Source organism: Pseudonaja textilis, unplaced genomic scaffold (assembly GCF_049901715.1).
Source record: "Pseudonaja textilis isolate UNSWEBS1 unplaced genomic scaffold, rPseTex1.2 PTEXCTG38, whole genome shotgun sequence".
NCBI lineage: Eukaryota > Metazoa > Chordata > Lepidosauria > Squamata > Elapidae > Pseudonaja > Pseudonaja textilis.
Window position 1 is genome coordinate 19456 of NW_028262651.1, and position 23459 is coordinate 42914.

The 23459-nt window shown below is 45.1% G+C and overlaps 1 protein-coding gene and 1 long non-coding RNA gene across 2 annotated transcripts; one reads left to right on the forward strand and one right to left on the reverse strand.

The window, feature by feature from the left end:
• Positions 1 to 4599: 4599 nt before the first annotated feature.
• On the reverse strand, positions 4600 to 14537 carry LOC148123799 (vomeronasal type-2 receptor 26-like). Its single transcript, XM_087918736.1, has 6 exons — positions 13076 to 14537; positions 12333 to 12640; positions 10126 to 10920; positions 7335 to 7547; positions 6698 to 6824; positions 4600 to 5836 (listed from the first exon to the last, which is right to left on the reverse strand). Exons 1-6 carry the CDS (start codon positions 13287 to 13289, stop codon positions 4926 to 4928), a joined length of 2568 nt encoding a protein of 855 aa, XP_087774862.1. The 5' UTR covers positions 13290 to 14537; the 3' UTR covers positions 4600 to 4925.
• Positions 14538 to 15522: 985 nt separating this feature from the next.
• Positions 15523 to 19332, forward strand: LOC148123800 (uncharacterized). Its single transcript, XR_015740523.1, has 2 exons — positions 15523 to 15652; positions 18763 to 19332. It is a non-coding gene; the product is annotated as an uncharacterized LOC148123800 (long non-coding RNA).
• Positions 19333 to 23459: the final 4127 nt, after the last annotated feature.

The following is a 23459-nucleotide window of genomic DNA, read 5'->3' on the forward strand; positions in this document are numbered from 1 at the left end:
CCTTGGCTGGTGTTTGGGTTATTCCCCCCTCCCGGTTCTTTATTTCTCTGTGTTTGCATGTCGGTTGTATTTCCTGTGTTAGCTCTCGATCTTAGCTGATCGATGTGCCGCTTCCATGCTCGTCCGTCTTTCATTTGTAACCGGTATGAGCGGGGACCTGTTACCTGGGTTATCATTGCCGGTACCCAGAGTGGGTCCCCTGTGAAGTTCTTTGCGTATACTGCGTCGCCTGGTGTGAACGTTCGGTGCTTGCTCGATGAGTCGGGGTGGTGGTTCTGGGTTGTATGTGGGGCGCAGTCTGTCTAGTGGGGACCTTAATTTCCTCCCCATTAACAGTTCTGCCGGGCTTTTGTTTGTTGTCGTGTTTGGCATTATATGTTGTATGAATAACATTTTATTAATTTTGTCTTGCATTTCCCCGGTTTCAATTTTTTGAATTGTCTTTTTTGTGAACTGGACCATTCATTCTGCCCTCCCATTTGCCGCCGGATGTGCTGGCGCTGTCAGTGCATGCTGTATTCCCCGTTCCGCTAGGAATTTTTCAAATGTGAGCGCGGTGAACTGGGGGCCGTTATCTGATACTATCACATCTGGGAGGCCGTGGGTTGAAAATAATTTGTTGAGTTCTTTGATGACAGCCTCTGTGGTGGTAGTTTTCATGCTGCTTACTTCCAACCAGTTGGAGTAAGCATCTACCGTTATCAGGAATGTGTGCCCTTTTGTTGGCCCGGCGAAGTCTATGTGAATACTGGACCATGGCCCTCTGGGGGTTTCCTATTCTAGGATTGGGGCAGAGGGTGGGCTTGGCCTGGACTCTTGGCATTGCCTGCACGCTGCCACCCAAGCTTCAATTTGCTTGTCCATCCATGGCCACCAGGTGTAACTCCTGGCCAGGGCCTTTGTCCTAACGATGCCCGGGTGCCCCTCATGCAACATTTCCAAAACCCTTTTTTGTAATTTTTCTGGAATGACAACCCTGTCTCCCCACAATATACAACCTTTTTGTGTGAAAAGTTTGGTTTGTCGGCTCTGAAAGGTCCTGAATTGTTCGTTGTCATCTCTTTCTGGCCACCCTTTTTCCACCCAATTTAATATCCGCGCCAGACATTTGTCTTTATTGGTTTCACGGGCAATGTCTGACTCAGTCAGGGGAAGGTTGGGTAGTGTCTCAATGTTCAGGGTGGACGTTGTGGGTGCCGGGTCGGCGTCCAGGTCAGGCAGGGGGGTGCGGCTCAGGGTGTCTGCATGTGAGATTGTCTTACCGGGTCGATGTGTTAGCAGGTAACTGTAGGCGGCAAGGAATTCGGACCATCTTGTCATTCTAGGAGATAGTATGTTCGGGGTAGCCTTGTTCCATGCCAGGATCCCTAACAGCGGTTTGTCGTCGGTGGTGATGGTAAATGTTCCACCGTAGAGGTACTCGTGGAACCTCTTTACGGCGGCGATGATTGCAAGGGCCTCCTTGTTCAGCTGGCTGTAATTCCTTTCCAGTTTTGATAGGGTTCTTGAAAAGAAAGTGATGGGTGCTTCTTTCCCATATGGGAGTGGCTGAGGATAGCCCCGACACCGAAAGGTGAGGCGTCGCATGTTACTGTTAGCGGTAGGGTCTCGCTGTATTGGATGAGAACAGCGTCTGATGTGAGCAGGTCCTTTGTCCGGTTGAATGCGTTTTCCTCTCGCCTCCCCCAGTTCCAGGTGGCTGTTTTGTCCAACAGCCTATGCAATGGTTCTGCCGCGGTCACCTTTTGGGGCAGGAAAACATTATAGAAGTTAATCAGTCCAAGAAATGCCTGCAGTTCTGTTTTATTTCTTGGTCTAGGGGCTTCCTTGATGGCCCTGATTTTTTTTTTCCGTTGGGTGGATTCCGTGCTGGTCTAGGAGGTACCTAGGAATTCGACCTTCTCAGTACACAGCTGACATTTTTCTTTTTTGACTTTCAGCCCCGAGTCTTTCAATTTTTGTAGTATCTCCCTTAGGCGGCTTTCCAATTGTTTTTGATTGGCCACTGACACCAGCACATCATCAAATTAGGGCACTACCTCCTTGATTCCTTGGAGTAGCCTTTCCATTAGGCTCTGGAAAACCCCTGGTGCTACGCTGACTCCAAATTGAAGTCTCTTGCAGTGAAAGGCCCCACGGTGGGTTACTATGGTTTGCACCTCTGCGGTTTCCGCGTTGACCGGCAGTTGTTGGTAGGCCTGTGCCAGGTCGAGCTTTGCGAAAATATTTTAGGGAGGAAGCAGGGGAATCTCATCTCTTTGCTCACTCATGCCAGACCAACGCAACACTCTTGTATCATAACAAGCAAACATCTGCATCCAGTGGCTACACCATTACGTCTCCTTGCTGAATGGGTGTTGCCCACCATGAAACTGGGATGAAAGGGGCAGAGTTGGACCATGAAGATTAAGCAAATGAACTTGGATTGTTCTTGGTATAAACAAGTGATGGATTTCTCCAAGAAGTTCTAGCTTTGTGGTCTTTGGAGCCAACCAAGGAATAAGGCGGAAAGACAAGAGGCAGCTGATGGAAAAAAGCAAAAGGGCCTAAAATGGCAAAGTGACCATGCGTGAGATTTACTATGTGTTAAACTTACTGCACATTCCAAAAAGATAAAATATGAGTGGACCGATGATAAGATAGATGTCCATGCTTGAAACATAGAAAAACAAGGCTTTGTGTATATCTCGATGTCCTTCGGGTGTTGTGATGGTCAGATAGGGCTCACAGTTTAGGAGCAGACTGAGCTCACTTTCAAAGGTTCCCCTAAAACTTGCGTGTTCTCAATATACACAGCAAACACACCCACAAAATATGTCCAATTCTCAAGAATGGGGACAGACCCACCCTGGTGCACTCAAAATAGAAAGGGACCAGAATACGTTTTAGGATGGGAGACTTCTCCTGTGGCCCCTTGACCTAAACCCAAGACAATATTTCAGAGATTCCTTAGCTCAGGTGTTGTACAGAGAAAAACAGGGGCAGTCGGGCCTAAAGAAGGTGCACCCTGTAAAATGGTGTTTCCAGAACCTTCCATCTCTGCCTTCATTCCTCAAATGAAACAATGGCATTGTTTATGGAGCCTACTCATCTTCTGGGAAACGCATAGCCTAATTTTTTTTCATGAATTGCCGGTCAATTTGAGTGAGCTTCCTGACAATAATTGATTTAGGACTTGTTGGTTGTATTGGCCAATATTTGGGAGGCTTTGAGTTCTAATCCTCCCTCAGGCAGGAAAACTTCCTGGGGGACTTTGAGCGGATCACCAGGAGACTTTTGAATTCCAGTCCCACCTTAGTTCTTATTGAATTTGGGGTGGTAAATTTGGAAACATTTTCTCAGATTAATGTGAGATACTAAAATTGGAGATACCTAGAGTGTGAGATGGCCGAGTGTCCAATATTGTGGGTAGTGATGGAGGAAAGTGAAACTGTGGGATAATCGCTGTGGTGGGGATCAAATTTTTTTACTACTGGTTCTGTGGGCATGGGTTTGTGGGTGGGGCTTGGTGGGCGTGGCTTGATGGGCGTGGCAGTGGAAAGTTACTTCAAAAGCCCATTCCTTCCTCTCCCGACTAACCTGCTTTCCAGCTCCGTTCTCCTGTGCAGGGCAACCAATCCAGCCGATCAGCTGGGACTCAGTGGGAGGCAGAGAAGAGATGGGGGTGAGGCCAGTCAGAGGCGGTATTTGCCAGTTCTCCGAACCACTCAAAATTTCCACTACCAGTTCTCCACAACTGTTCAAAACCTACTGAATTCCACCTCTGGGTAAACCCCTCTTCCATGTGGCACAAAGACACAAGTCTCTGCCTTCTTCTACTGCTTCTGCGAGAACCAGAGGGATTTGTGTGAATCTTAGACTGACGTTCTTCTGATCCAAAAGAACTTTTCTTATCTCCTTAAAATGGAATTTACAAAGGGATCCTATTCAAAGTTAGGAGCCATTATGAGACATAAAAATTGATTCCCAATTGATCAGCAATCTCTGTGGTTGGAGAGCAGAGCAGCTTCCATGGGTGCCTCTTCCTAGAAACCTAGATGTCGTCCCCCCCCCCACTTATTCAGCCCCTTCTTGGACCTGGATGAACATTATGCAGCATTGGAGGTTTGTGACCTGGTCAATGATGCGGCTGACTTGAGACAGGATCCCTGCAACCTCCTCCTGGGAAGAGTCCCAAGGTCCCCTTTCTCTGGACATCTTCTCCAGCCCTTCACAGATGAGACAGGCTTGGAGGAGGAGCAGAGAAATGCTTCATGTACAAATTGTAGAGTGGAAAATTAAAGGGCTTGAAAACGGCTATTTTATTTCTCTGGTTGTTGAAAGGAAAAAAAATATACAATGGAAATATACAAACTTAACTTTTTTATTTATTTATTTTTGCTGTGAAGTACATAAAATCCCAAACTGAAGTCCCAGACAGCTGTTCTGCTGAATTCTTTCTGCAAAGGAGGTTTTATCAGGAAATCAAGAAAGACTCATATAAGAGGGATGAAAATTTCCCTCCTCAGTTGGGAGCCAGTCAAACACAGCATTTCACATCATTCCGGCATTTTTAGGGAGAGGATCAGGCAACTAGGCTGGTGCTTGGTTCCCACAGCTTCATTCTGTATGCTTTTCCTATACATTTTGTCACCATCCACCCACATGTTTAGCTGCTGTCAGTGGGAACAAGTGCATCAATCCTTTTTTATAAGGTATCATGTTCAGTAGCTGTTGCTGAACAGCTGAATTCCTCTCAATTTTACAGAGGTCTCTTTAGCAATATTTGTTGAAAGGGGAGGGAACTACAAGAATTCCAGTCATTCAACAATTCCCCATTTTGTAACATACAGATATCATTTTCTTTGACTCCTGCATACTATCTAAATGGAAATCAAATAAAAGAAACATTAACAATTCTTCCACTATCATAACGATGCTATATCTCATGTTTTTACATTTGTTCTGGCTGTGAGATGCTCCTTTGTGTTCAGCTCTGGCCTCAGAAGGATAATGTAGCACTTGGGGATGAAGATGCAGCCCAGCAGCCCAGCACTGGAGGCCAGGATGGAGAAGACCTGCACAGCCACCATGTGTTTCCCTTTGATGCTCAGGTAGGTGGGCACAAAAGTCACCCAGACACTGCAGAAGACCAGCATGCTGAAGGTGATCAGTTTGGCTTCGTTGAAGGCCCCAGGCAGATTCCTGGCTAGGAAAGCCACTGTGAAGCAGATAGCAGCCAGGAAGCCCATGTAGCTGAGGGTGACGTAGAACATGACAACAGCCCCTTCGTTGCATTGCAGGATGATCTCTCCAGGCTGGGAGAAGAGGTCAGAGTCAGGGAATGGGGGAGAAGCTCCCAGCCAGATGGAGCAGATGATAACTTGGACACCAGAAGAAGACAGGATGATGGAGTTCGCCAAATGCTTCCCCAACCATCTCTTCGCTCGGTTTCCTGGTTTTGTGGCCAGGAAAGCCAGCACCACCGTGATGGTTTTGGCCAAGAGAGAAGAAACAGCAACCGAGAAGATGATGCTGAAAACCGTTTGTCGGAGAAGGCAGGTGGCTTTCTTTGGTTGACCAATGAAGAGAGAAGAAGACAAGAAGGAAAGCAGGAGGGAGACCAGGAGGATGTAGGAGAGGTCCCGGTTGTTGGCTTTGACAAGGGGAGTTTCTCGGTATTTGATGAAGATGATTAAAACAAGGCTTGTGGTTAGGAACAAGAATAGGGCAAAAGAGACCAGGATGGTGCCGAGAAGTTCTTCATAAGACAGGAAGGTTATCACTTTGGGGATACATTGGACTCTTTCTTTATTTGGGTATTTATCATCTGGACACTTGGTGCATTTTTCTGTATCTGAGGGGGGGGGGGAAACCAACCACATATTTCTTTGTCCTTTGCATTTCAAGATATATTGTACGTTCTTTGGCAACAAGTGATTATTGAGAGCATTTTCTGGGATGGATTTCTTTATATCTCCAGAGACAGAAAATAAGTGTATCACTTGTTAAAAAATATAGCTATGGTATATTTTTGACAGGCTATGAAATTGAGTGAAGGCTTAGGACTTGAAAGATTTCCTTTGTAATGTTCAGAATATTGATAGGAACCTCCATTACTAAAGGTAAATAATGAATCAATTAATCTTTCTAGAGAAACTTATCTGTCAGGTGGCAATTCTTGTCATACTTGCCTCAGAGGATGCTGGCGGATCAAATGACTGTTGCAAATAATTTGGAATGACCATTGGAGCAGTGGTGATACGGGTGCAGACACATACAGGCATACCTATCCCTGCCACCACATTGTGTATCTCATATATCAGCAATACCTTTTCAGTGTTCCTCAAAGGGAACCCATGTAGACTGTATTGCAATCCTCCTTTCAGGAGTAGACCTAAAACAATTCCTCATGTTTCAAGGAACTCAGGTGTTCCTAGAGAAGTAAATGTGGAAGGAAGGACACATCCAAGGTAAAAAGAAGAAATATTTTCTCTGGCAGTAGTAAAGCTTGCCCAATCTTCCACTGCCACCTCTCTCTATCCAGCCCTTCCTTCACAGTCGTTTTGTTCTTCTGTTTAGAGAAAAAATGGCGCATTTTGGAAATAAACCGGAAATCAAATACGCTTCAAAGTCTTTTTTAATTCACACTTTCATGACAATTCTCTCGATGGATCCAGTTCCACCAGGCCTCCCATTTTCCTCTGGTGTCACCCACCTTTCTGAGTGGAGAAGGTCCCCTCTGGACAAGGAACACAGTCGTAACAGCAAACTGGCTCTTCTTCTCGAGCCCTCTTGACAAATCCAGGATGACAACTTTCCACACATTCAGATTGAGGAAAGGACTGAGCAGAAAAAAAAACAGGATTTCCAAAGGAAATGTGTTAGGACTCTCCATCCATGGAAAATGGAGGTAAAAATGGATATTAGACAAGATATTAGATATTAGACTCTGGTCTTCACTTAAGTAAATACAAAATCTCTCACTATTTCCAAATGGTTGGAGATATAACTTCTGGAAGATTATTCCATTAGTTCCTCTCTTTTGCTTTTGGCATCTCACATTTCCAAAAGAAAAAGGACTTTATTAAATAGAAAAGTCTTGAGAAATGGAACCAGGGGTGGGATTCTACTGGTTCTGTCCAGTTCTATAGAACCAGTGTTATGTGTACGTGGTCCACAAAATGGAACAATATCGAAGCCTCCTAAGGAGCCTAAGGGAAAAAATCCGGTTTCTCCTGCCCAGATTCAATTCTCGGTGAAGGTCAATCACCTTCGGGGAATAGCATCAGCCCTCTTGAAATGGGACCTCAGGCTTTGGAAAACAGAGGAAAGACAGCAAAACTTTCTCCTACCTTGTTGAACAACTTTAGTCGTGAAAGAACCTCTTGGTTGATAGAAAGTCTCTGTCTTTTAAAATATGCCAGAACCTCTTCCCTGAGATCATCCCTGGGAAGAACCAAGAAGCCCCAAATGAACAGATCTGCTGCTGCCTCTCCATTTACGTCCATGTAGAGTTGAAGGTCCGAAATATTGACAAACTCATTCTTCTCCAGGAAAGGATGGAACTAGAATGGGAACATGCAGCAATTTTAAAAGCAGAAAACTTTGTTTCTTATCCCAGACACTTTTTCAATATTTAATCTTTCTTCTTTGGTTGTCTAATTTACAGACATGCTTCATTAGGAAAATAGATGTTACCTCTATCTTACAAGTGAATGAAAAAGTTCACAAAAATTTGTTGCTCATATTTTGACAATATAGATTTTGACAAAATATAGTTGAACAACAGAAAAAAGGAGATTTATGAGCTCCCTGAAAGCAACAGGTTGGTTATCAGAAACATCAATTTGTCAAGAAGAAAATTGTCAGGGTCATCCTCTCCCAGGAAGCCCAGACAGGAAACCTGAGCTAGGCCCACTTCGCTGTAATGCTGCACTGACAGGATTTGGGGAGACAGAAAGTACAAATCTCCCATCAACCCTTTTTCTATGCAGCTGTAGGTGTCCTCCTCTTATCTGGTTCTTCCCCAGGAAGAATCTCTCTTCCACCCCCCAAAAGTCATTCCGTCTTATCACGGCCCTTTCTAAATGTGATTGTGGGAAAGTGGATAAAAACTGATTTAAAAATGGTACTCAAATAATCTTTAGTTTTTTTAATCTTTGTCATAAAAGTGGGAAGATATAACATTTTGTCATAATTCATCAATTTTTCTATGTTGTTATTAATATGATAGGGTTGATAAATCACTATCATACAAGATTTATAACAATTCTCAGGCAAATGTACTTTGATCTTATTTAAACATTTCCAAATTTCCAGAAAAATATTTCTGATTTCCCTCCAGAAACAACTATTTGACTAAAAAGCAATAGAAAAATATCTGGGTTTTAGGATTTGATAAATTATAGTATCTCATATAAGAACATTAGATGCACTGGATGAAGGATTGTGCCAAGCTTGAGAAGCATGTAAAGGAGCCAGTTTGGTCTACTGGTTAAGCCCCCGAAGTAGAAAGCAAGAGGCTTGTGAGTTCAAGTCCCCCCTTGATCATAAAAGCCGTCTGGGGTGATTTGGGGCCAGTCATTCTCTCAAAGCCCAACTCACCTCACAGGGTTGTTGTGGGGAAAATGAACACAACTACTCCTTGGTGCTTATCCCAGGACCTTACTCCTTGTTTACTCCTCTGTAAAGAGTGCAATCCAAATTCCAAGAGAAATACTTCAGGTAGTGCCCTGCATCCCAAATGTAGCACTAAGGAGGGAGGTTGAACTAGCCAAAATAAAAACAGATGCATAGATTTACATTTTTGTACCTTGTTTAAAAATCCCCTTTCCCCTTACAGGTTTCAGTTCTATCCTTACAGAAGACAGTTTTGAATCAGGACCATCTTACAAGTTTGGGGCCATCTTACAAAACCTCCTGTATCTGGGCTTCTCCAGGGAAGGGCTTTTAATGATGGGGGATGAGTTAGTGCACTTAGTGAACTCAAACAAGGGATCAAAGATCTGGAAATCCAACAAGATGGGGCTGCTCTTGCCAAGAATGTTTATTTGAGCAGCCAAACTCCCCCCTTTAGAGCAACAAGATATTTATATCGAATAACCACCCCAAAAGTCCAAAGGGCATTAACTTTTTTTTTTATAAAAGTTTTTATTGTTTTTTAACATACAAACAAACAGACAAAACATAAAAACATCAGCTCCCCCATATTTATATACAAACAGTGAGTCGGTTGGTTCATCAGTTTTGTGCGTTCACTTCATAGTCACAATTACAATTACCTTATATAATAACTCTTATTGTCAATACAAACTTATAAATCATCATATCATTATTAAAAAAAAAGAAGTTTGACTATACTTTTATTCGATCATGCCTTTGTGAGATAACTGTATTTTAAGTAATTTATTCTAAAACAAATCATATAGTCGTGCCAGTTCTATCCTAAATAAGAGAAGAAAAAAAAGAAAAAGAAAGCCATTATATAAATATAATATCCAATACCAAAAAAGAGAAAAGAAAAATGAACTCAATATTATTCCTTATTATCTAACATTTCAAATATTCTATTTTTGTATTTCATCATTCAGCCATTGATAGAAAAGATCCCAAATTATATAAAATTGTTTATCTTCTTGCTCTCTAATTTCAAAAGTCAATCTACTCATCTCAGCACATTCCAATATTTTCTTTATAACTTCTTCCTGCAATGGAATTTTCTCATTTTTCCAATTTTTTGCAAATACAATCCTAGCCGCAGTCAATACATTTACAATCAAATATTTCAATTCTTTACTATAAACATCTGGTAAGATTCCCAATAAAAAAAACTCCGGTTTCAAGTCTATGTGCTTCTTTGTCATTTTTTCCAACCACATGTGGATTTTAGTCCAACATTTTCTAAAGGGCATTAACTTTTGAGAGCTGCAATGGAGTTCCCAGAGCAGTTTCAGGGGGCCGATACAAAGAAATAGCTCATAAACTGAGACTGGGGCCCTGTGGACAAGGGGTGACTCGAACTGCAGCTCATGGCCTGCTATGTTGCATCTCCTATCAGGACTCAGGGATTCACTTTGTGATGCCTCTCCTAATAAAATATCCCAAAAGGACTCAGATTAATGGATCCCTATTGGGACCCCATACCTGCCATGGCTGCAGCCTTGGAGCCCCCAACCTCTTTTCTCCCTCCTTCCTTCCTCTCCTCGATCTGGAGGAATAGGCGGCATTCATAGCCTGGGACAGAGTCTGAATGATACTGTACCACTGATAGTGAGTTATGATCCGTTTCCTGTTCCTTTCATCCTGGGTCTCCAGTGGGGCTTTCTGGGTGCATCTTCTCCGGCCTTTGACAGAAAAGACGTGCTTGGAAAGGGAACAGCAGAAATAATGACCTTGAAACGGATCTTCCACAAAGAAATGAGGTTCAAAGGCAGCATCCAATGGCATTTGTTTTTGCAGATAACCAAAGTTCCAAATACTATGGATGTATTTGAGACGTATGTCCTTCTTTATCATATACGCTGCAAGATTTGTGGTGATCCAGACTTTCCCTTCAATGGGTCCTGGCAAATGCATAAGTGTTTCATGGAAAGGAAGAATTCTGTTCCAGATGGAAATAAATTCCATGAAGTGAACAAAGACGTTGACTTGTCTCCACTTAGAGAGGGCCTCCCTGAGGGGTGCTGTTTCTTCAGTTGCTGAAAATTGTTTTGATATAACCACACAAATTCCATTCCTGACAAGCATCGGAGGGAAAGTCCTCATGAAATTCTCTCCCTTCTCTGTGTCTGAAGCAAAGAGGCCAATCAGGGTCCATCTGAAATGGAGGAGCAACTGGACGATTGCTGGGTAGTGGAATCCTTCTTTGGGGAGCAAGGGGTGGAAAAAGGGGAATCTCCTTTTATCACTCAGAGCCTTTGAAGGAATTGAAGCAGTGATCTGAAAAAGTAATGAAGAACGCTATGTTATAGTATGGTCAGATCAACTCCAAAATATTAGTTATTGACAAACCCAATTTTGTTCTGATGAACATATTAGAATAGTTTGTTTCTTAATCATGTTTTTTTAAAAAAAAAAATGTAATAGAAAAAGTTTATAAACATTAAAAAGATATATACAAAATACAAAGCATTTCATTAAAAACGAAACAAAAAGAAAAAAGTATACATTACAAATTAGTTAGACGGTGCTTTACTATCAAACAATATTTTAGTACTTATTTCATATATCTGGTCAATACTCCTACTATAACCTCTTTATATTCTTCCTTCCTTATTACTTGCTGGTTTCTATTATTTATCCAATTTAACCATTTTTCTCAGACTGTACAATATATTGAGTCTTCCTTTTCTTTTAATCTTAGGATAAATTTATCCATTTCAGCGCAATCGTAGACTTTTTGGATTATCAAGTTTTCTACTGGCATCCGATCACCTTTCCAACATGCTATCCTTGTCGCAGTAATTATATGTAAAATGAAATATTTTATTTCTTTTGCATATTCACTGTCATTGTTTAAAATATTTAAGACAGACTATTAACAAGATTGTATATAAAAATGGAACACAAAATCATATTAAATAAAAAAACAATTAAAAATGCAATGTAAATTTCTGAATCACCCCCACAATTCCAACAATTAGATTCAAATTAGCAGATGTCCAATAAAACATTTGGATCTAAGATATAGGGCAGTATTATATGCTATTTTTGAGTACTGAAACGTCTTTCTCAGCTTCTATATCCCAAATTCTTTGTGGGGCAATTTTTCAGCTTCTTTTCCAGATGTACAAGAGACTAAGAGACAAATTGTCAGTTGTACAATTCAATAAATCTTTAATTGAAAGTTTACCTGTTTTGGGACTCTGCCTGTTTCATCGCTTTAATTTTAACCAATAATTATATACCCTGAATTTATACAAAGTAGAAATTTTGTAAATTCATAACTTACTGTACCTCTGAGGGCAGGAGCTGAAGTCCTTTTATCCAATCCAAAGATACTCTTCAGATCCTGTGATCTCAATATTTTTTTTATAGATAGGCAGGACTATTGCCAACTTGATTCCAATTGGATAAGGCAGATATTATGTGAAAATGAATATGCTAATGGAGGACCTCAAAACCTGGATAGTTTTTCAATAGTTAAATATTCAGTAGAAAATCCTCTATAGGGACCTTATGGCTCTTCAGGCCTTTAGTGGTGAATTTGAAGATGAACATAATCGACTAAAACATAGTTTATATGTTCCCTAATATTCTGAAAAACAGCTCTTGAATTCTATGAAGATATTGGATCTGTTGTTCATCCCCACCACCCCACTCACCTTAGATAGAGAAAAACACACACAAACCTGTGGGACTTTGTAGGTGCCTCCTAATGTTGACATCTGGATGGAGATGTCCCTTCTAGCTGCATCAATCAGAGCCAGGAGGTTCTCCTTCCTCCCACAGCCGTAGTTGGGGACATTGGCTTCTCCAGTGGAGAGCATGTCCAGCAAGGCATCTGAAGTGCGGAAAGGACTCATATAGTTGTCATGGATGTTGTAGCCAAGGGTGAGATTGTGCAGGAGCTGGGAATTCTTGTGGACTATTTGAATAGTAAAAATTAATTCTAGGACAGTTTCAAAACCAGAAATCTCCCTATTGTAAAAATAATGTTCATGTTATAGTCAACAGGAACAACAAATACTTTTAAAATATATAATCCTTCACAAACCTGCTAAACCTTAGGCCAACACTGATCCAAATCCAATGTTCAATTATGCAACCATGGAAATGGGCTGAAAGAGGCAACTGTAATTGTTTCAATCACTACTTAAACAAAGGTTTAAGTGATTCAAGTGATGAACTCCAGATGGAACTGAGAAAGGAAAATCATCTGGATTTCCTTCAGGTTTTTTTCTACCTCATCTTTGGATTTTACTCTCTTCCACAAAGTAAGGCAAAAGAGGGAAGCCATGGAAATGAAATCATTTAGGAAATTAGATAGGTCCTACGGTACAAAAATACATGACTTAAGAAGAAAAGGAGAGTGTTAGAATTGCACATGGAGGGAGTGCAACTCCATCACCCTGCATGACTTACGAAGGAGAAGGTATGGAAGGAGGGCTGTTGAAAGGCCACATTATAGGTGACACATATGATTCAGTTGTGACCACACCAATGAGATGGTCTCCAGGCCTGTAAAAGCTCCATGGATTGTAGCCATCCTGGTGCTCCAAACTCAATGGGCATTTCCTTCTCGGCTTCCCACAGACTGATGGGGACACCAGCAGCAGCAGAAGCAGGAGGTCCATCATTCGTGGCATGAATCAATCCACTTCCTGTTTCTAACACAAACAACAGGAACAGTTGGAGAAATGCAAAGACTCTGAGAAGTGCCAGTGGCTTTCCTGATCTAAACAGAGAATCACTCAGTTTCATCTGCAAAGGAGAGAAAGGTGCAATCAAGAGCAGAGCCTGCACCTGTCCCAAAACTTGGTCCCAGAGAGCTTCGCCCAAGGAATTTATCCTTTTCTGATACAAGATCCTTTGCATGTGGCTTCAGTCTAATGCCTGCATCAAAGTCAAAAACTGGAGATATAGCATCACAGGTCTCAAAGGCCCAGATAGTCATAATTACAGCAAGAAGCAACTTCTCCTCTTGGGATCCTGAACTTTTTCCGGGCTCCATCTGCAGAGGAGAGGCTGGAATAAAACATGTTAGTAAAAATTACAGATACACCCCTGGGATCATTGTTCTGTTGTGGTTGTGGTCCTTCCTCCCAGTCAGGGCAAGTCCAGAAAGTGATGCTGGGGAAGAGAATTCAGCACCCAGGGAATTGACTTCTGCTGTCCTTCAACATGGCCTCTTGTCTCCAGAGATTGCTGGGGAAGGTCACTCAGAGCTATGGAGCTTGGTGCTACTTCTAAGTTAATGCCATTGAACTCTAGTGTTGCCTGTCTTCTAATGACAATCGGCACCCTTGATCTCTGCCCAAGGTTAAGAGTATTTGGAATTTTGTTCTATGTCATAATCCCATATATTGATCTTAATTGCAGCCGATTTTAAAATTGCTTGTGCCTGAAGTGAAATTTCATTTCCCATCTTTTCTAGCAATATTAATTTGGGGATAAGAGCTCATTAAGAAGCAGGAAAGTGACAACTTGTGGACTAGATCATTGGGTAAATAGGGAGAAAGTTATAGAATGGATGGAAATTTTTATTTTTATTTTCTCGTCATTCCTGTCTTATCTTACAATCTTCCTATAATACACCAAGATTCTTTACATTGTGATGTTTCTTAGTTTTTTAAATAAAGAATGGACTGTAAAGTCTGCAGCTGAGATCTATCAATCCAAATCTGTCTGTCTGTCCATCCATCCATCCATCCATCCATCCATCCATCCATCCATCCATCCATCCATCCAATTTACTGGCCACCCATCTTATCACAGGGATGATTTCTGGAGATCTGGTGGCTCTTCCTCTGTTGTGGGGATCTTCTATTGGGGGGGAGGGACCCCTCTGACCTTCCCAATTTCTGGGGCCGAGACTTTCTATACCAGAAAACCTCCAAGGGGTTTGAAGGTGTGTTGGAACTCCTTTGTTCCTGGTTTAGTTGCATCCGTTGTTCAGGGAGGATGTTTCTTCACTGGGGGGGACATTAATATGGGCTTCTTGGCCCAGAAGGGGAAACGGGGGGCTGAGTGAGGGGGGGAACTGAAGGGACAGGCAGGTCCATCCTGTCAGGGAGGAGCAGAGGAAGGCCCGTATCCCAGGTCCACCGCTTGGAAGTTCTCCCCCTGAACCTCCCTCAAATTCTGCTCTCAGGGCCGGCAGACCAGATCCTGGGTGGCTCTGGGTTCAAGCTGTGGCTTTTCAGGGCCAGGTTGATGTGCGATGAGACTCTCTTCTCCTCCAGGAGGTTCCCAGCTGTGTCTGACCGAAGCCGGGTGAGGCCCAGAGGGGAGGAAGCCCCTCCTGGGTCAGGAATGAGCCCACCCCAACTTCTGGGTTTGTCCCAGGGAGACCCCAGAGGAGGGGAGGAGGGGGGGCTGTGATCATCCAGGGTTTCTCACAGGCCCTGAGGAGGCTCCATGTGGACCTCTGGCTTCTCTCTGGGGGGCTGCGAGGACCCCGGCCTGGTCAAGCGTGTTGTGTGAACGGGGTCCTCGCCAGAAGAAAAGGGTACCCAACACAGGGAGTCCTCGACCTACGACCACAACTGAGCCCAACATTTCTGTTGTTAAGTGAGACATCCATCAAGTGAGTTTTGCCCCTTTTTATGACCTTTCCTGCCACAGTCATTAAGTGAATCATTGCGGTTAATAAATTAAGAACCCGGTTGTTAAGCGAATCTGACTTTGCTTGTCAGAAGGTCGCAAAATGGGACTACGTGACTTGGGACACAGCCATAATGGTCGTAAACGTGAAATTGTGGCCAAGCACCTGAATTCTGATCTCTGCATTTGATGCTGCAAAGGTCATTAACTGTGAAAAATGGTCCTATTTCTCAATGCAGTTGTAACTTGAATCGGTCACTAAATGAATGGTTGTAAGTCGAGGCCTGCCTGTGTATCTCCACTTGTTCAGCTTCTCTTCCAGGAATTCATCTCCTTCCGAGTCTCCATCATCCACTGACTTCTTGGCCAACAGGTTCAACCTCAGGAAACAAACCATGGTTAAGAGGTGCATGTGTGAATGTGGCCCCTGGGGAAGAGACCGGGTTCGGAGGGTCGTGTGGATGCTAGTGGAATCAGTTGGGTGAATGGGGCTTCAATCCGGGGAGGGGGTGCTGAGTTCCAGTCCTGCCTGGGGCACCAAGCCAGCTAGGAGGCTCTGGGCCAGCCGCTCTCTCGGAGCCCTGGGAAAGAGGCAATGGCAACCGCTTCTGAGCAGCCTGGCCAAGATCTCTGGGCCGGCCTCCCCTGGGGGCTTCCAGACCACCTTCCTGTCCATCTGGCCGAGACTGAGGGGCCTCCCTGGGCCTGGCTTCCTCCTTGCCGGTCAAGCGGCCTCCAAGAGGCTGGATTTGGAGAGGGTTTGGCAGGGGGCTTTGCTGTGAGGAGGGGGCATGGAGGGGTCCTGCAGAGCCGGGGGGGGGTCTGCAGGGGGTCCGCCCCCTCCCTAGTGAGGGCAGGGAGGGAGGGGGGCTGGGGGAGAGGGAGGCAGGGGGAGCCCCCCCAATCTGGTCTGGGCAGCTGAGGTGCTGTCAGAAAGCCCGCCTCTGAGGGAGGGGCCCTCCTTGGGATTGGCTGGGAGGGAGAGGGGCTCTGACATCACAGGTAGGGACAGGTAGAGCTCCAAGGTGAGCCTTGGGCACCTGCAGGCCAGGTGGGGCTGGTGGGGTCCAGGGGGGAGGGGAGGTCAGCCTGGGCCCCTGCTGCCAATTTCCCCCGGGGACAGCCAGGGGCTTCTTCCTCCTCCTGCCTTGGGAAGTGGGGCGCCCTGTGGAGAGGGCTCCCTCGGGCCTTGCAGGGCAGGTGGGGGGATCTTCCCCATGGGGGCCCAGGGCAGGTGGAGAGTGAAGGGGGTGAGGGTCCCCAGGTTGCATCTCTTGCCAGGATCCGAGTCTGGTGTGCCAGCTTTGCACCTGGCAGGTGGGGGCTGCTGTTCCCGCAGGGGTCAGGGGTTGTGTGGAGCCGACCCAGCTTGGTCCAGGCCAGAAGGAAGGGCCGAGGCCGGAGGAGAGTCTCTTGGGAGATTCACGGGGCTTCCGGTGCCTTTGGGGGGCTCAGGATTGGACCTGGCCCTCCAGCCAAGCCCAGCACTGGTGGGGCCCCTCAGTCCCCGTTGCAGGACCCCAGGCAGAGTCCCGGCAAGGGGGTTGGGTGAAGGTCCCTCCAGGTGGCTTCAGGGGCTCAGATCCATTGAGCTGAGTGAGCCCAACTCCTTTGAGCCTCATGGGAGTTTGAGTCCTCTTTCACCTGCTTTGGGAAGGAAGGAGCCCTCTTTCCTGGGCTGCCTTGAGTGGGCCAAGTTCCCAGCTGCTGCTGGGGGCATCCAGGTGTTTCCAGGCTTTTCTGCAGCAGTTTTAGCAAGCTGGGTGCATCTCAATTGGGCTTTGCCCACAGCCGGTCCTGAGTCTTTCCTGAGGGTGCAGAGGAGGTGGGCTTTAGAGGGAACCAGTCTCAAAGCGGCTTCCTTCTCCCTTCCCTTCCCACAAAGGAGCCTCTAAGGGGCAGGGGTCTCGTCCTTGGAGCCCCTGAAAATATGGATGGAGATTTTGAAATAGGCTGACTCCATTTCATGCATTCTGGCAGGTGGGAACCTTCCCCCGTCCTGTGTTCATGCGGGAAGCAGGTCGTCACGCTATGCCACCATCTGGTTTATGTGTTTTGGCCTGGCACCTTTTGCCGACATTGCAGTTCTCTTCCATCAACCTGGGTTAAGGGCGTTGTGTGGACTCACCTAGTGGGGAGGGTCAACTCAGCCTGTCTGCACACAGGATGGGGAGCTTTTCCTAGGATCCGTTTCTGGCTCCTTGGGGGTTTTCAGCAGCTGCAACACTTGGAGTAAACTACGGCTGAGCGAACGGGGGTTGGCTGAATGTGTGAACCGGATCAGAGTTTGGCATTCAGGGAAAAAAGTTGGGACAATGGGAATGGGACAGAGAGGCAGCTTTAGGGGTGGAGGGGGGGTCAGTGATCCCCCCCCAATGTCTGGACAAACCTGGATAGAGATTTGGGTGTTCAGAGGATCAACTGGTGACTTTGATGCTTGGAGCCACAGAAATGGTTCTGGATGCTGGTTTCCAGTATTCCCAGTGAGGCCAGGACTGAGGATACTGGGGCTGCTGCTCCCCAGGGCAGAAAGGCTGGGGGCGAATTCCAAGACCGAGAAAAAAGGGAGAACGTGGCTGTGACCCTCTCTGGGTCGGCTTCCTCCCTCTCTCCCTCCTGCCAGGCATTAGGAGGAAGGAAGGAGGGAGGGGCTGCTTCCCAGGGGTTTTTCCCAGGTCCTCTGGGTGGATCTCTGTCCTGCCCGGATCGAGTGGGTTCCCATGCGGGCCTCCCAAAGGCCTGGACTCCAGCCCCCATCGTCCTCAGCCCCAGCCGTGCCCTGAGCAGAGGCCCCAAAGGGAGGCCCAGCGGAGGCTCTTCCCTCCTCCAGGGAGGAGCCAGGGGGCTCAGGGGTCCCAGCCAGAGAGCAGCGGCCATGGAGGAGGAGGAGGAGGAGGAGGAGGAGGAGGAGGAGGAGGAGGAGGTTTGTGGCCGGAGAGCCTCACTCAGGATCCGGGGAGCTTGGGCGACTCTGCCTGAGCCTGAAGGGCCAGGAAGGGGCTGGATTCACAGGGCGTCCCAGGCTTGGCTCCAGGGCAGCCTCAGAACCAGCTGGGATGGCTCCCAAACCAGGATCCGGGTCTTTAGGGGATATTGAGGGTCAGTCCAATTCACGGTGGCCTGTTTCACTTCTGATGGCCATAAGAAACCACGTTTTCTGCATTCTGCAAGCTGGCCAATGACTGAGGGTCTCTTCAGGGGTCTCTGTTGTTTCCCAAAATGGAGGCAACGCATGGAGAGAGGTTGGTCTGCATGAGTGTTTTTCAAACTTGAAGAGGAATGGACTTCAACTCCCAGAGTTCCCCACCCAATAATGCATGGACTTCATCATGCTGGGCAGGGAATTCTGGGAATTAAAGTCCCTTCATCTTCACCTTCCAAGTTTGGAAAATGCTGGTCTACCTTTTTCCCTGAGGTGGGGAGTTAAAGCCCTGCACCAAGACTTGGCTAATTCACAGGTTGCTCAATCTATTTTCTTTCTTTCTCTGTGTCTCCCTCCCTCCCTCTCCCTCCCAGGTAACCCCAGATCCCCCTCTGAAGACCCGGCCCTGCATGGCTTCTTCCTGACAGGAGCCTCTCCTGGAAAGACACGGAGCCCAAGTGAGGCTGGAGAAACCCCGGGGCTGCGTCCCCCCAGCATTCAACCAGGGACTCATAAACCAGGTTAGTCTCTTCCCAGAAATGGGGGCCTCCCTCAAATCCCTTCCTCTTTCCTAGCCCTCTCTATGGATCTGGGCTTTGCTTTCCCCTGAGTGCCCCATGTATGAAAAAAAGTGGCAGTGGAACATGGGACTTGGGCTTCCCTCTTCCCAGGACTTGCCTGGCCTCTACATCGGAAAAAGAGGCAGGGGAACTATTTGGATTTTGGCACTAAATAGGCATAATGAAACGCTGAAGTTGAACGTGTTAAAAAGAAAGAATAGCTAATAACTGGAATTAATGAAATTAATGAAAGTTTAAAAAGGGAAAAAGGGAAAAGAAAGGGTGGAACGTGGAAACAGAACTGAGCCCGCCACTTAATGGCAAAGGGAAAATTTCAGTGACTCTTTGAAAAGTGCTTGGTCTTTTTAAAATTGGAATTTGAAAGGAAACAAAAGGAATTCCATTATAATACAATAAAAACCCTGAAAAGTGAAATACTAGAATATTACAAGGGAAAAAAGATACATGAAGAAATTGCCCTGGGATTATTTGGTGACTTTGGGAAAAAGTTGGAAAAGAAATCAACAGAAGGAAGCTGGAAACAAAGATTTATGGACACTGACTGTTGAAATTTAATATAAAGGATGCTGGTTGCAATAAACTACTAGACAATTGGATTGGACATAAATATTAAATAAAAGGAAAATAAAAGAAGAAGTAGTGTACAAAATGGGAGAAATGTGTGTGGAAATAAAATTGGAACAACAAAATAGGAAGGAAATGATGAAAGAAAGCTTGGAAATGTACAGCATTATACTACAAAAATTAGAAATGGTAATGCAGATTAAAGAAGAACAAAGAGAAACCGAGGGGGAGGAGTGAAATAAAGAGGAAACCAGCCCTAAAGAACAAGTGGAACAACATTAAAACAAGAAAAAAAGAATTAAAGTTAAAAATGTGAGGTTTGATGTGATAATTAAAGGGGGAATTGTTTGGAAAATTAAACAAAGGAAAAGGAAACAGCAGAAGAGGGAATTACAGAGGAGAAATCAAGGGGGGGGGATAAAATAAATAATTGGAATAAGAAATGGAGAGAAATTATAAAGGAAAAAAGGGGAATTAAGAGAAAGGACCAGAAAATGATGGGAAGTAGAAAGCAAACAACAATGAAAAAAATTATATAGTCAGGAGAATGAGAGACAATGGATAGGAGAAGAAGAGGAAGGGGGATTCTGCAAGGTAACGTGTCATGATATATAAGAACATAGATTTTAAAATGGAAAAGAATGGAACTGATATTTTTCTTTTAAGGATTATTGTTAAACCAGACATAGATTTAATTGAAATAGATATGGAAATGGGAATTTACTGTAAGAATATTAATTTATATTTAATAAAGCAGTGAATAAAGTTAAAATGCAGAATTGTAATGGAAAGACTATTATCAGTTTCCAAAATTGAATAAATATTTTTGAAATAGATGATTTAGAATGTAATTGAGAAAAAAAATACCATGCGGAATCTCATACACACACACACACACACACACATATACATAAATACATGTGTGATATGTAGTAGTTAGATTGTTATTAATGTAGAATGTGATAATTAAAAAATGACTATACTATGGTAAAACTTTATAATGATTTATAAATAAATTGGGGGAGTGAATAAGGCAAAGGGGTGGCAAGCTCGAATTGACAATTAAAGGGGACATCTGGATTATTAGAATTAGGATGGAACCTATTGAACAATGAATGGAATAATAGTATGTGATGAAATTGCAAATGTGACAGATAAAAGTAAATATATGTACTGAATATAGAAATGAAATAAGAACCTTAGATAATACTGTAAAACAAGATATGAGAATATTTAAAGAACAATGAAATAAGTTATATGAATTGGAATTGGATAAGTGTAATGAATATAAGAATATTTGAGAATATTTAAAGAAAAATGGAATAAGTAATAATACGATATGAAATTGAACACGAAAGATGAATATGTAACTATGGTCATTTTGTATTGAAATGTAAAAACCTGGAACCACGCTGTTCCCCCAGAAAGATGTTTTTTTTAAATATAAAAATAAAAAAATTATTAAAACAAAGGAAAGGGAGGCAGGGGAACATGGGATATGGGTTTCTGCATCCCCAGGTCTCAAAGAAGAAGGTTGAAAGAGGATTTTGCACGTCTGTTTTCCATCTGCAACATGAAGCTCCTGAGTTTGAAGATTGCTGCTTGAAAGAGTCTTCTGAAACCAGGGTTTATATCCTTCCTTCCTCTCCCTTTTTTCTCTTTCCCTCCCTCCCTCCTTCCATGTATTTATCTATCCATTCATATATCTCATTCACTTTCTCCATTCTCCCCCTTTCTTTCTTATTCTTTCTTTGTCCCTTCCTTCCATCTCTCCCTTTCTTTGTCTATCCCTTTTCTTCCTTTTGCTTCCTTTCTCTCTTTTCTTTCTTTCTCTTTCTCTTTTCTTTCTTGTCTCTCTCTTCCTCTCTCATTCCCTCTTTTTGTCTCTTTCCCTCCCTTTCTCTCTCTCTTTCTCCCCTCTCTGTTTCTCTCTGTCTCTCTCTCTGCCTCTTTCCCTATCTTCCCCTCTCCCCCCACCCACTGTGTGTGTGTGTGTGTGTGTGTGTGTGTGTGTGTAAAAGAGAGGCATGGATAAGTCTGACCAGGTCTGGTCTCTTTAAGAACCTCCCCAACTATGAACTGGCCCTTTCAGGGGACACTTTTCCCCAAGCAGGACGAAGCTTCTCTCCAATGGGACCAAAAGGACCTCCACCCAATCATGATTCAAATTCATCTGAATTCAGGCCCTGGTCACCAGAATTCCCTTGTTCTTTGCTAGTTTGGGCACAAGGAGCAAACAAACCTGGAGCTCTTAGTGACACATTCCCCAGCCCTTGTGGGTTTCTCACCAGCTTGAAGGAGATACTAAACCATAGATGGTTCACAAAATGGAGCAGTGCGAGAAGATAAGGGTGACAGTAGGGGATAGCGAAGTGGCTGGGTCCCTATCTTCCCCTCTCTCTCCCCCACTTTGTGTGTGTGTGTGTGTGTGTGTGTGTGTGTGTATCTCAAAGCCACAGCTGGGCCAAGCCAGCAAGCTCTCCTTGGTGCTCTTCACTAGGTTGGATGGCCTGGAGCAGCTGAGATCCCAGTGAGCATTGCACCACAGGTTCACCTGATCTCCCACTTCTTTGGTGTTGGCTTTACGGAGCCATGGGGTGAGGCCTGGGCTGACATGTGACAGCAGTGCCTTTAGCTGCACTCACTTGTAAGAGTCCAAATAATCTGGCAAAGACACCGGAGTCACTCAGGTAGACTTCCCCCCTCCACAGTCTTCCTCCTGCAGAAAATGGCCATTCCCTGAGTTAAGAAGGCAAGGAGTTTTGCCTCGTCTCACCCAATTCCTAGGACTACCCCAAATGGTCCCAATTCGGCACGGAGAGAGTGGCTCCCCTGGCAATCCCCCTTTCCCTCGATGCTCTGACTTCCCGTGGCCCACCAGCGGCCTGAACACCAGGTTGGACCACTAGAAGGCCACTTCCCCGCTTCTCAGCAGTGCTCCTGTGCTGGCCACTGCAGGACCCTCCACCTCCTTTCCCAAATCATTCAAAATGATGAAGCCTGTTGCCGAAATGGGTGCGACTGGATGGGTGTGGCAGGGCCATCCAGGGGTGATTGTTCTGGGACCAACAAAGGGGCTGCGATCAGGAGAGGGAAGGGATGGCAGGCAGATGAGCCATGCTCCCTGGTTGTCCCCCCTCACCTATGTCCCCCACCGGCACGGCCCAGCAGCTGCGGTGATTCCCAGCTAAATTTCGCTGTATGGGAGGACATGTAGAGAGACTCGTGTTCTCCTGATGCTGGGAAAGCAAGAGAGTCTTTCCCGGCATAGCGAAAAGTTTGCAACTTCCTCCCCAATAGGGAAACGGGCGGCTCTGGGTGGCAGAGAAGCAGCCCGCTTGAATCCTGTTTCTCTCTGCCACCTGGAACAGTGCGGGAAAGACTCTCTTGCTCTCCCAGCAGTAGGAGAACACGAGCCTCTCCACATGTCTTCCAGTACAGCTAAATGTAGCTCAGGTCCCCACCAGTCTGCATCTCTCCCCCCCACCTGGATTTACCACAGCTGCTGGGTCTTCCCTGCTGGGGGTTAGGGCAGTGGGTGGTGGCAGCAAAAGGCAAGGGGGGGGGGTAAAAGTGCCCGGCAGTGGCAGGTTGGCGACTGGGCTCCAGAGCTTGCAGAGCCTCCCTCACCCAGGGAGATCAGGCAGGGCCACAGCAGAAGGCATGCAGCAATGGCTAGCCTGGCAAGTGGGCAAAAGCAGGCTGCAGGCAATGCTGCACATGCATGATAAGGACTGACTGGGCACAGAGGGGAGGGGCAGGGCCAGCCAGTGGTGCGATTTGCTGGTCTCTGAACTGCGCAGAATCATAATGACCGGTTCTATAGAACTGGACAGAACCAGTAGAATCTCACCCCTGGTTCCATCTCTCCAGACTTTTCTATTTAATATAGTCCTTAATAATTTAATAAAATAATTTAATAAAAT

Coding starts and splice junctions, on each gene's coding strand:
- LOC148123799 (XM_087918736.1), bottom strand. CDS start 13,289: ATGCCACGAATGATGGACCTCCTGCTTCTGCTGCTGCTGGTGTCCCCA. Junction 12,641..13,075: donor CAACAGCCCTCCTTCCATAC/CTTCTCCTTCGT, acceptor GACTATAACATG/AACATTATTTTTACAATAGG. Junction 6,825..7,334: donor GACTAAAGTTGTTCAACAAG/GTAGGAGAAAGT, acceptor TTTTCTGCTCAG/TCCTTTCCTCAATCTGAATG.